Raw genomic sequence first — 11,433 nt, 5'->3', positions numbered from 1 at the left:
TATGAGCTTTCGAATGGGTTCAAATCACGTCAAAAACGTCCCTTGCTATGAGCAAGACTGTTGTGATTCAAACTTTTCGTTCCAGTAGTTCAAAGAAAATACCTCTTTGGGGAGTTAACCTCCGGTTATTAATTTGAATTATTTGCCTTCTTGATTGTGCTGCATAAAGCTACGAGTGGATTTTATCTTTTTTAATGAAGACTACACTGAGAACAAATAAGAATAATTGTTAAAAATTTGGGTTACTCCAGACTGTGTCAATCTAATTTAACTATAGACTAAATTTTTTCATTGTCATGTTCTAATAGTTATAAAATTCTCTTCAAATATTTTTATCTCTCATCAATCTAAATGTATATTCTCGTATGTTATCTGTCAATGTGACCCTTTCAAATATTTTGTCTCTTTTCCGCCACAGTTTTATTTACAATTCTATTTCATTTTTTCCTATTGAAATCACAAAAATTTGATCAGAGCAAAATATCACATGGGATCCAGTGCTACCACAGGTAAAAGTAAAACGTAAAAGCCGCAGTGTGGCCTGCAAATCCAGATTACTTTGACGCCCATCATAAAAATTTATACAGTTTGTAACTTCCTCGGCAAAGAGCCATCGCCGCTCACAAGATGAGTTGAAAACCTTTCATTGCTATCGTTGGAGCCAGTTGGCGCCTTCTGATTCTCTTTATAGCAGGTGGAAAAAGGACAGCGTATGAACTGAAAACGTTTAGGGCCGACTTGTCTCGGGCCCACATAAGCCAAAGTACAAGCTGCGGCGAATTCCACTGCGCGATATAACGTTTGAAATATCAACCAAGGCCAGGGCTTTGGGGGCTTATCTCTGTCCAAGTACATGTTGTTGACGCCTATGATCGAGTACAGCTGTAGTGCACAGCTGGCAAATCCCAAGAAAACCGTGATGTAAGTGATCTTGACGAGTTTTGATACGTTTGGCCGATAGGCTTCTACCTTCCCATCGGCGCCTGTGCGTACGCTTGTTACACCAAGACGGATCACGTGGGCATGGTTCTTTTGAACGGACTTGACAATCTTCCCACCACTGTATATGAAGCTAATGGACAGACAGAAGTAGAACACGATGTAGAATGATTGGCAAAGTATGCCGAGAGTTTTCCAGTCTGCGAAAAGAGAAACCATTGTCTCAGCGATGATAGAGAGGCTGAAATGGAACACAATGACGCCAGTGAGGAATTTTCCACTCTGAAGTCTTTCTGGGTAAAGCTTAAGCTTGATCACTTGAAGGAAAGCGTAATGAACCAGTGAAAACGACGCCGTAATGCACGGCAGCGCGATTCCGAACAAAATCCGACTCACTATTATCGGGCACTTCGGAAGTAAGTTGCATTGTTTAGTCTCGTATGGATTGATAAACAAAAATAATCCACGCACTAAGCCGAAGATGACCAGGAGACTTGTGATGACAAGCGACAGTTTCCCTCGTTTTGTTCGCCTTTTAATATTGATAGTTTCAATGAACGTGATAAAAGAATATACAGCGAACAGAGTGAAAAGGGAACCAAACCCAATCCAATGCAAGTCCCAGGCCCATTTCCAGGTTTGCAGAGCAGGGCCCCAGTCTGGGATGGGCTCGACAGCAACTGCTCTTTCTCCAGTCTTGACGCCCCGAGGCTCCACATTAGCCATAGGTGATTGTTTCATAGACTTCTCTGGAAGGAATCAATAATACAGCAGTATTAGACAAAGTAACCCACAGGGACAACTAAGAACTGACCAGGTTAAGATCAAAGGAACGCGAATGTGGCTGTAAACTAAGTGGGAGAAGGTGGTGAGGAAATATTCCATAAAAACATATCTTACACAAATAGATATTTAAGGTTTAAAACGAGCTTTAAAATTAACAACCCACCGATCAAAACTAACCACTTATAATGTCTTACTCAATCCCACCCCACCCTTGCAAATTGTAATAATCCCGGCATCTGAACTGCTTCCACAAATGATAAAATTTAATTGGCTGAATGGGGATCATTCAGACTTTGGCGCCTAAATGAGACGCGGCTGGACCAATGTTCCTGTCCCAGATCATTTCGTTTGCTCTCCATCTTGTTAACCGACCTTTAACTGGTGGCTTTGTGCATGAAAGCAGTTAAAAATTAGGGGTCTGTGTTTGAGAGAAGTTATTCCAAAGGGTAAATAGATACACCGAGGTAGATGTTGAAATTGTCTCAAATTTCCCAATATGAATTTTCAAAACTCAGGAAAGCGCCATGAGAAATGCTCGAGTCTACGTGTGATTATGTTCATTTAAATGCTGCATTTGTATGGCTCTTAATTTGTTCACTTGATGTTACTTTCAACAATGAGCGTGATATAGAAAAGAAAACGGGTTTTTCTTTGAGCAGGTAGGAGTTAATTTGTATCAAAAACTGCTGGAATTAGTCGCTTACAGCAATACTCGAGGCAGCGTGAATGATAAAATATTGTATCATGTATGTTGCAACACACGCCTGGTGAAGAAATCTCTGGCTGACCGCATAGCGAGTACTTCTGGAAAAAAATCTTGTACACATGCAAACAATGCTTTAGTAAGCTCGATTTACCTGTTTCTTTAAGTACTTATGCAACATGTAATAATATTGATAGGGGGACTAAAATTAGTTGGAGACAGAAAGTCTTCGAAATTATATGTGCAAGTGTAACTGGAGAGGCTGAATACGAAACTTGTTCTCAACGATACAATACTTTTCTTCTTCAAATTATACATTGTGTAATTTCATAATTTTCATTAAATAGAATATTAGATTTTTGTCCTCGTGACTGAAAAATTTCGAGATTGTTCGACATCTGCATGAGACGGTGAAATGACGCAATCAAATAATACAGTTTTGTCTCGCTTTTTGCCAGCCATTTTTTGTGTAAACGATAAAACATCAGCTTCTCTCGTAAACATAAAGCTCTGGAGTCAGACGGCTCTCGATAAAATTTATTTTCTTATTGATGTGCATTACAGCTTAAACAGTTTCTTTCTCTGCTTGAATAATTACCCATATTATCAAAGTCGGACAAAATACTCAGCCCCGGTTCTTCAATAAAAGAAGAAGAAGTACCGGTATAGTTTTCGTACTTGACACATCTGTTAATTTGTGAACTGATTTTCGGGTTCATTTGTAACTATAATCTGTCAGAAAAGACTGTCACTAGGTTATTGGACTAAATGTATTGTTGCTGAAATTCTCAGTGTACCTTGGCTGAGTTGTCATTAGAAGTGAATGACCGATGCATTCAAAGTTTCGCACCGATTGAGAAATAACTCATACTGCGTATTGTTGATTCCCCTTTAGAATTATTATCGGATTTTTTACTTCGTTTCGTTGGCGTTTGGCTGGCTTAACGATTTCTTATTGCAATTTTTGTGAATGACGAATGATATAATCACTTGGCTTCGGACTTTGTTTCAACAATAAATTCTATTTTAAAAACGATGAAACAAAAGTAGAACTGACAAAAATTTCATCCATTTCAATGTTTTTCGACACGAATTTCATCCACATTTTATAAAATGAATTACACTAGATTTACTTAAAAATTGACGTTAAAAAAACGTACAGTGCAGTGGGAGGCTCCACTGGCAGATCAGGCAGAATCAATCGCTATTTCTTTTTGTAGATGGTTTTTAAGGGATAAATCAGAATTAAAAACTAAAAACTAACCTAAGTTTTCATCATTGTTTTATGACAAAAATCTACCTCTTTCTTTTGAACATGGTTAAAACCTTACCGCAACCGTCATTCTGCGTGGGTTAAGTAATTTTACTTTCCATCTCGGCGTATACCTCAATCACTTGTGTTTCCAGTTGAACACATAATATTATTTTTAAACCGTTAAATCGTTTCAGTCAATCGGTTCTCGGCTGATCTAACTTTCCTTGATACATGATTAATTCCGCACTGTAAACTTTATGAATGCTCCTCGTACTAATTTAGAAGGCACCTTTACAGGCCTTCTCAAGAATGACCACCTAAAGGACCGCTTTTTAGCAGTCTTGTTTCTTAATCAAACTTTGTTTTATGAATTTGTCCTCAGGGATTTTTGTTCTGTGCAGGAATTACGCTTGCTTATAAAAGTAGTCAGTTGTCGAAATTTCGTACTTCCTTCAGTTTGTAGGTGAAATTTAGCCATTTACAAAATATACATGTCTTTTAAAAGCGTGCAATTGAATCGTCTAATCAGTATTCTAAAATTATCTGCTTCATCCATACCTCAAATCGCCTCCAGAGGGTTTATGCAGAAGTGTGATTACAACATTGGGAGATTAAGTTAACCCTTTGAAAAACGTCTGGTTTTTCAGTTAATATACCTTGAACAGAAGGGTTGAAATTAGACAGGAATTCTAAGGTCTGATGATATGACGCACAAGTGGGTCGATTGTTTTGAATATAAAGGAATGACGAAGGCGAGTTGTCATGATTTGTTGCTTAAAATACAGACTGGTCAAATCAAACAGGAAATGTCTCACAAAACACTTGACCCGCCACTTATGACGTTTGAGCCGAGCGGAGCAAGGAATGACTAAGAGGCAAAAGTGATTTTCAATGACAAGACCAAATGTTTCGCTGTTTGGGCAATCTTTGGTTTGATAAAGTATCTGAAAGGCTTGCATAATATCAATGTCTCCAATGCACCTGGAATCGCATCAGTTCAAGCCTGACACAAAGTTTACGTTGAATATGCATCCTTCGTTGATCGTTTTAATTCATTGAATCGCCTCAGGGACTAACGTCATTTGAGCTTTACGAGCTTGAAATTGACAATTGACTCTCTAGGTGCAAAAAATTTGTCTTCGTAAGATAAGGGAGGAAATCAGGAAAAAGAACAATAGCCGATTCGTAGCTGAATAGATCGCTCAGTTCAACTTACGGGTTTTAAGCTCGATACTCAAAACTGATTACGAGAAAGATGAGCAAAAAATTGTCTATAATTAGAGCTGGTTTGTTTGACCATAAGATTAAGATAAATCCAAACCGTGCTTTGAATTGTACGATGAGCGTGTTTTGTCACTCAAAAGCGTCACCAGCCCCATATTTATCGACCTCTAAAAGAGCAGGACTTGAATTATGATTTAAACACAATAGCTGTATTCTTCTTTACTGTTAAATCATTTTGTTTACCATTTGTATTGATGGAGGCCAACCTGAATATCCAAAAGTCTGTGTGGTGGATCAATGTATACAGTGTAGATTTCGGTGAGAGTCTTGTATTCTATCCGTTCGTTAGGCTTGTGATTAGGTTAAGGTACCGCTCAATCTAGCCCAGATGTAAGAGAGTTTTGCTCGAGTAATTTTCAAAGACGTCAATTGTTGTTATCGTCTAGGTGTGCGTCAAAAACGACAACACCCATGTCCTCAGGGCCTGAGAAACTGTACATTTGATATTCCCTTCAAAGTCATGCATTACTTTTCAAGTCATTTCTTTCCAGTCGATTTATAAACTATGAATTAGTGAAGAAAACATTGCAATTTTAGTCGAAACAAAATAAAAAATTTCAAGTTAATTTCAATATTCTCTGATTAGCATTAATTGATCTGTTTTGTAAAGACTAACTCTTTTTTTAAACTTGTCTGCTCCTTTCTTCTTATTTTTTCTCTTACTTTCTATAATCAATCTATTTTCGACTACAAAGTTAGAAGACATTTTGATTTTTTGTCGCATAAATCGCACCATTTTACCGTGAGGTCTAACGAATTTAAGTGGTTGTATAATTACATTTGAGAGGGTTGAATAAAAATTTGACTGTTTGTTTCCATATTTACGATACTTTTTTTGGAACTGTCCGACACGTTCTCGGAAACAACGATTAAAACAGAGATTTCACTAAGAGCCCGTTACCAGCGGTCTACTACCGCGCATAAGACGTCTTAACGCCGTCATTTTAGCGAGCGAACAGGCTCTTCTGTTTGAGTATACGTGGGCTTCCGCACGAAGTAGCTACGAACTGGCAGTAGGGTCTTTAAAGGAGAGTCTCCCCGCAAGCCATTGATTTTCGAAATGCCTGCGTATATCCGCAAACGCAGTACACGTATTTTGATTCCTTAGAAATTACACGCAAATTACAGAGGTGTCAAAAAAAGTATTATAAACAACACTCTGCGATGACCAGAGTACTGAACTTACTAGATTTCAAATATTTAATTTGTGGGAGCATCCCCTCAGCTGCCCCTCTTCCGGGCATAACCGCTTTCGGGAAAAGTTACTGATTTAAGCCCACGTTGAACGCAATCGTCTACTTTGACACGTGGGGCCTCCTGGTTATACTTACGTAATTCCTATGGTTATTCTTACGTAATTCCTATGATTTTTTTTTTGGTTTTTTGGTTTTTTTTTTGTGGCGTATGTCTAGCAGTTTCTGTAGTTCCTACAATGTTTTTAGATAATTTGTTTTTTGCGTCTGTAATTCATGTAGTATCATTATATAATGCGTGGGTGATTTTTTTGATATGTTGATCAGATTTTGCAACTTTTTTGTATAAATTAGGAGTTGCAAATCTGTTACTTCATGTCAATGATGTCTTTAAGTTCATACATAGTCATGACGCACAGGCTTCCTTTTGAGAAGTCGAACCTCAGGATACAGACTTCCTATTCCTGTTCTTTACACTCATAGTTTAAAAAGTCTTCATTGTCTTTAAATCAATCGATGCTCTGTTAGAGCATCACGGAGTGCTAACTCTTTTAACAACAAGTTCGTGAGCATAACCGCTTATCGTTTCATACTGTTGATTTAACCTCAAACTAAACCGCGGGAAACTCTGTTTATTCGATTCACTAAAAGAGTTGAGCGGGATTTAGAAATTTTTCAGTCTTTCTCGAATTTATGTTCACATCCACCACAGTTATCGGACTTTTCGCCTTATTCAAAGACTTTAAACATACGGTGTCGTACATTAAGTTTGGTAGGAAGTTGGAACAAGAAGGAGCTTACCTTGATCTATGTGGTTCTTTTAAGGATCCTTTCGGCAAATTGTGTCTCGATTATCCACCTGCTGCTTTGATTGTTTCAGTAGTAAAACTTTAAAATCTAAAGCTTTGATTTGGGCTAAGACTTCCTTGAGGTATGTTTCAGTTTGACTTCCCTGTCACGCTTTATCACGAAGTCTTAAATTCAATTAGCTATGCAAAGCCACCACATTCCTTATACAATAGACTCGTTGAGGCATCACTGCTTTCAACCAATCAGGTAAATTCTTTTTCGGCGCTTGAGGCATGTCTTTGTTGACATTCTCAAGCTCCGTGACTACTGCTAATTGTTCCCTTTTTAATCTGGGATAAAATAAAAAAAATAAAACAATGATGGGTAGCAATTCCAAATGAGTTTTTCAATGGAATCATTCCACCGTTTTAATTGGAATAAAATATTTTATTGTGCTCTTCTATATTGGTTTCACACTAATTTACACAAGTCACCTACCTCAAAGAGACCGAGTCTAAGGTGAGTTCTTTTTTTCTAAACTACCGACCTTGGATAACAAATCTTTTACCAAAAAAAGGTCACAAATCAGTGAGGTTTTTCTTGTTCTTAAAATTATAGAACAGAATGAGGTATTTCTCTGACACAACGGAATATGGAGATGAGGTCAAGTTATATTGTGTTCAGTTCTAAGCCATTGTATCAGGATACTTGTAAGAAATGTAGAGTGAATTCATGACTTCTGAAAGGGAGGGTAATTAAGTTACGAGGGCGGGTTTGTCTTTACGAGAAAGGCGCCGCATTGTTCTGAATCAATATTTGTCGTTAGTTACTAATTATTCTCCCTTCGTAATGCGGAGTGGATAACGCTTAACAGTGGAGCGTTAGCGATCAGTTTATTTGTTTTAGAATGTCATGCTGAGCATTGCTTTCATGGTTTCGTTTCTCAGAGTCCTTAAACATAAACAATACCGCTGATACTGACAAAAGACAAGAAAACGAGAGAGCTAACTGTATCAAAAATTTATGTTGCGTAGAAATTTTATGTACGATGGAGCGAATAGCTTTCCTTTTGTGTACTAAAGAAGATAGTCTCGGTGTTTTTACATGCAGATGCCTCATGACCATGAACCATTCTGATACGCATCATTGTACAAAGGATTGCTGTGTTGGTTGTAAAGAAAGATGGAAAATCGGTCATATTGGCGGTTTGATCATCACTGCCACGAACATAAACTTGCTTTATGTAAATATATTGCAAAAAGGATTAAAAAAGTGTTGAATATACTTGTCTAGTGAATTAAACAGCCCCTCAATATGATCACATAAACAGGTCTTTTGTCTTTTTTGTTGACGTTTTAAAGGTCTTCATGTTCTTAGCATTTACTGACGTTTACTACCAAGTATTCTTCTTACTCAGTGTAGTTTCCGTGTTCTGTTATAAAGGCATCTCTCATGAAATTCCTTTGATTACGTGAACTGTAGCACAAAACAACAAAAAACGTAGACCGCTCAAACTAAGAATTTGCGTAGTGAGAGTACAAAATCAACGCAAAAGTAAGGACATATAATGGTTGCCGAAGAAACGCACAGTGAAGCTCACCAACTGCAACATGGAATTGGGAATTTAAGAGCGACAACCACGGATACCTCAGGAACCACAGGAATCCCCAAAACTACACAAACTACAGGAAGCGCGATCAGGAACCGGTTAAAGAAGTTTGCAAGAATAAGGAACGTCATGAAGTACTGAGCAACACGGCTTAGGCGAGAAAGATCATGTTCAGGGACATTCTTTGATGAATTAAAATGATATATTTTTTCCTGACGATTATCGAAAAATGTGTTAGTTTAAAATTTGCAAGAAGCCTGGCATAGTCTAAGAGGCTTAAGCTCTTAACCCACAGCCCACATGATGCCTGCCCTATTATTTGGACGCCATTTACACTGAATAACAGTATGAAACATGTGAGAGAGCTGAATGAGCCCCTTTATCGAATCTCCATGATAAACTTAATTTAGCTTTTTAACTGAGCTGCAAACGAACTAACTTTAAATCAATTTCTTCTATCAATACTTTCTACTCTACCTTTCCCTTTCCTTTTTATTATCATTTTGATATCTTTTTTTGATATAAGTTGGCGACGGGCACGGAGCAACTGTATGGCTTATGACTTATATTTCTCCTTTCCTTGTTTCAACAACAGCACTATCCACCGCGTTTTTAGCCCTGGTCGATAGCCTCAACGGAAGATTACTTGTGACCGTATTCAAGGCTAAATTAGCGGCGTTCAAGGCATTGGTCGCTGAATCAGGCAACTGCATTCGCTTTTGCCTCTCTTCGATGATAGCACTGACCGAGCAAAGGACACTGGAAACAACACATAGTCCCACGGTGATCAATACAATTGTAAAATTAACCGCAAACGTCTTTGCGTGGTTTGTGGATTTAAGCTCACCGTCATTGACAACATAATCTCCAAACCCGATGGTAGACACACTGATGAATGTGAAATAACATCCTTCGATGAACGTCCAGCCATCTGTATGTGACGTCAGAATGGCGCCAAAAAAGATCATTAGTACCATGAGCAGGAAAGTGACAAAGAAGCTTTTGAATTCTGCACTCCCCGATCTTACACTACTGAGGCAAGTTCTCTCCAAGAAGCGGATGAAGACCCGAATGGCCAAGCTCACGTGGTTTCCAACGCTGAGTAACATGATGCCAGCGACTGGTATGGCTATGAGGCTGTAGAAGATACAGAATAACTGGCCTTGCCATGTTTGTGGGGACATGTGACCATAGCCTTAATGAAAGAACCATGAAATTATCATCGTTTTCAATATGGATTATCATTAACAGACAATCCGGCTGAAAAATTATCCTGAGACCAATTTCAAACTCTGTCAATCGATTGCATAACTTTATGTGAGCTCTTTGTCAATCTCTCAGATCACCGAACTGTGTTTGATTATCGCACAACAATTGGCCTACGTGTAGCCGTGCCCTCCCCGCCAAAGGTGGAACGGAAGCGAGGGTTACCTCGCCTCCATTTTACCTTGCGGCGCGAGGGTACGGCTACACGCAGGGTATACAACCATCAATTTAAAAAACGTGAACGAACTCCTTGACAGTGGAGCACAAGGTCCTGAAGCCGTTTTTAAAAAGCCTACCAGGGTTTAATCCTTTTGTGTTTGCGTAGATAAAATAATCTTGGTACCGCTCTATCCTAGATTTACATCGAAGATTTAAATAGCTGAGAGCGAGGAAATGCAACCCAGTGGTAATTGGAAGAACTTTGACGCGGTAATTTCAAATTTTTTTATTTGGCTGTTTCAGAAATTTCCTATATTAAATGACTTAAATTTCCGTTTTTTAACATTTTAATCCTCATTTTTCTCGCCGACAAATAACGCGAGAGGATCGCATTTTCGCATAACACTTTCGTTAGAAGATTTTACAGAAATTGAGGACTACGAATCAATTGAGAAGGCGCCTCATAGAAGGTTTAGTTATGTTGCCAATTTCTTTCATTTCTTATTTATGCGTATTATTTTGAGTCAACAAGGAATCGATTGCCATCCAAATGCTGAGAATTGAATGCACTGAGTCACGAAAAATTGAAGAATAAACTGTTAATCTTACTACAGGTACTAATTTTCTACCTAGCCCTTATAAGGAACGATGTCTAATGAGCGCAAAGTTTTGATGGTATTGTTCAGCCCGTTAGGCAGTATTTTAAGAGCTGTTTTGTTAACAAGATCCCTTCATTTGTATTCATATTATTTGAAATGTGAAAACTACAAATTGAGATGAAGCTGGACCAGCCAAGTCTTGTAGATAATCGTTATCGGTTGCATCGCTTGAAAAATCGCTTTCAAATTATGATTTATCTGGTATTATTGATATACGATTATATTCCAGTTCAAACAATATGCACTCACCAATCGTTGTCATAATCGTGAATGCAAAGAACACAGATTTGCCGTAAGTCCAGCGATTTAGCCCTTTGGCGTCTTCCTTCTCGGCCGCCTCTTGTCCGATGGCGGTCTCGAGTTGCCTCAAATCGGTTACACTGATATTGTATTTTTCTGCTAAGCTTTCTTTTAGTTTAGTCGCGTCGGATTTTTCTGGAGTTGGGTCACCTTTAGTTCGCTCTAATTCCATGAAAACTGCAGCTCCAACCAGCAAGACGAGAATACCGATGACTATTTTAATCGAGAGCGATTTTGGCTCAAATCTTATGGGATTGTCGGTCTCATCCATTTCTGTGTTGCGCTCAAAGGCACTAACAGACAATTAAGTTGTTTCGTGGAGTCTCAGTTCAACACGGCAGCTGCCTCAAATTCAGAGATAATTTTGCGTTTAACTGGTAGATTAATGAATGATGCCAAATTATTACTCGGCGTTATTCTTACTTAATTCAACCAACACCTGTTTATTTACAAATAATCGCGACAGTCAACCAACTATATCACTGTAGCTA

The 11,433-nt window shown here is 38.3% G+C and overlaps 2 protein-coding genes across 3 annotated transcripts; both read right to left on the bottom strand.

The window, feature by feature from the left end:
- Positions 1–181: 181 nt before the first annotated feature.
- On the bottom strand, positions 182–7,119 carry LOC131790709 (proline-rich transmembrane protein 4). Of its 2 annotated transcripts, none has more exons than XM_059107962.2 (2): positions 4,242–4,384; positions 182–1,688 (listed from the first exon to the last, which is right to left on the bottom strand). In XM_059107962.2, the coding sequence occupies exon 2, from the start codon at positions 1,678–1,680 to the stop codon at positions 580–582; it is 1,101 nt and encodes a 366-aa protein (XP_058963945.2). In that variant the 5' UTR covers positions 1,681–1,688; positions 4,242–4,384; the 3' UTR covers positions 182–579. The 2 variants fall into 2 exon arrangements, with proteins under 2 accessions (XP_058963945.2, XP_058963944.2); XM_059107961.2 differs by lacking the exon at positions 4,242–4,384 and adding an exon at positions 6,962–7,119 and having other exon boundaries at positions 183–1,688.
- Positions 7,120–9,087: 1,968 nt separating this feature from the next.
- LOC131790733 (potassium channel subfamily K member 9) lies at positions 9,088–11,241 on the bottom strand. Its single transcript, XM_059107999.2, has 2 exons — positions 10,892–11,241; positions 9,088–9,753 (listed from the first exon to the last, which is right to left on the bottom strand). The coding sequence occupies exons 1-2, from the start codon at positions 11,211–11,213 to the stop codon at positions 9,122–9,124; spliced, it is 954 nt and encodes a 317-aa protein (XP_058963982.1). The 5' UTR covers positions 11,214–11,241; the 3' UTR covers positions 9,088–9,121.
- Between the last annotated feature and the right edge of the window lie 192 nt (positions 11,242–11,433).

Source organism: Pocillopora verrucosa, chromosome 2 (genome assembly GCF_036669915.1).
Source record: "Pocillopora verrucosa isolate sample1 chromosome 2, ASM3666991v2, whole genome shotgun sequence".
Classification (NCBI taxonomy): domain Eukaryota; kingdom Metazoa; phylum Cnidaria; class Anthozoa; order Scleractinia; family Pocilloporidae; genus Pocillopora; species Pocillopora verrucosa.
Note: the sequence above shows the minus strand (reverse complement) of the source record. Positions and strands in the feature narration are given on the sequence as shown.

Coding starts and splice junctions, on each gene's coding strand:
- LOC131790709 (XM_059107961.2), bottom strand. CDS start 1,680: ATGAAACAATCACCTATGGCTAATGTGGAGCCTCGGGGCGTCAAGACT.
- LOC131790733 (XM_059107999.2), bottom strand. CDS start 11,213: ATGGATGAGACCGACAATCCCATAAGATTTGAGCCAAAATCGCTCTCG. Junction 9,754..10,891: donor CACGATTATGACAACGATTG/GTGAGTGCATAT, acceptor TCTTTCATTAAG/GCTATGGTCACATGTCCCCA.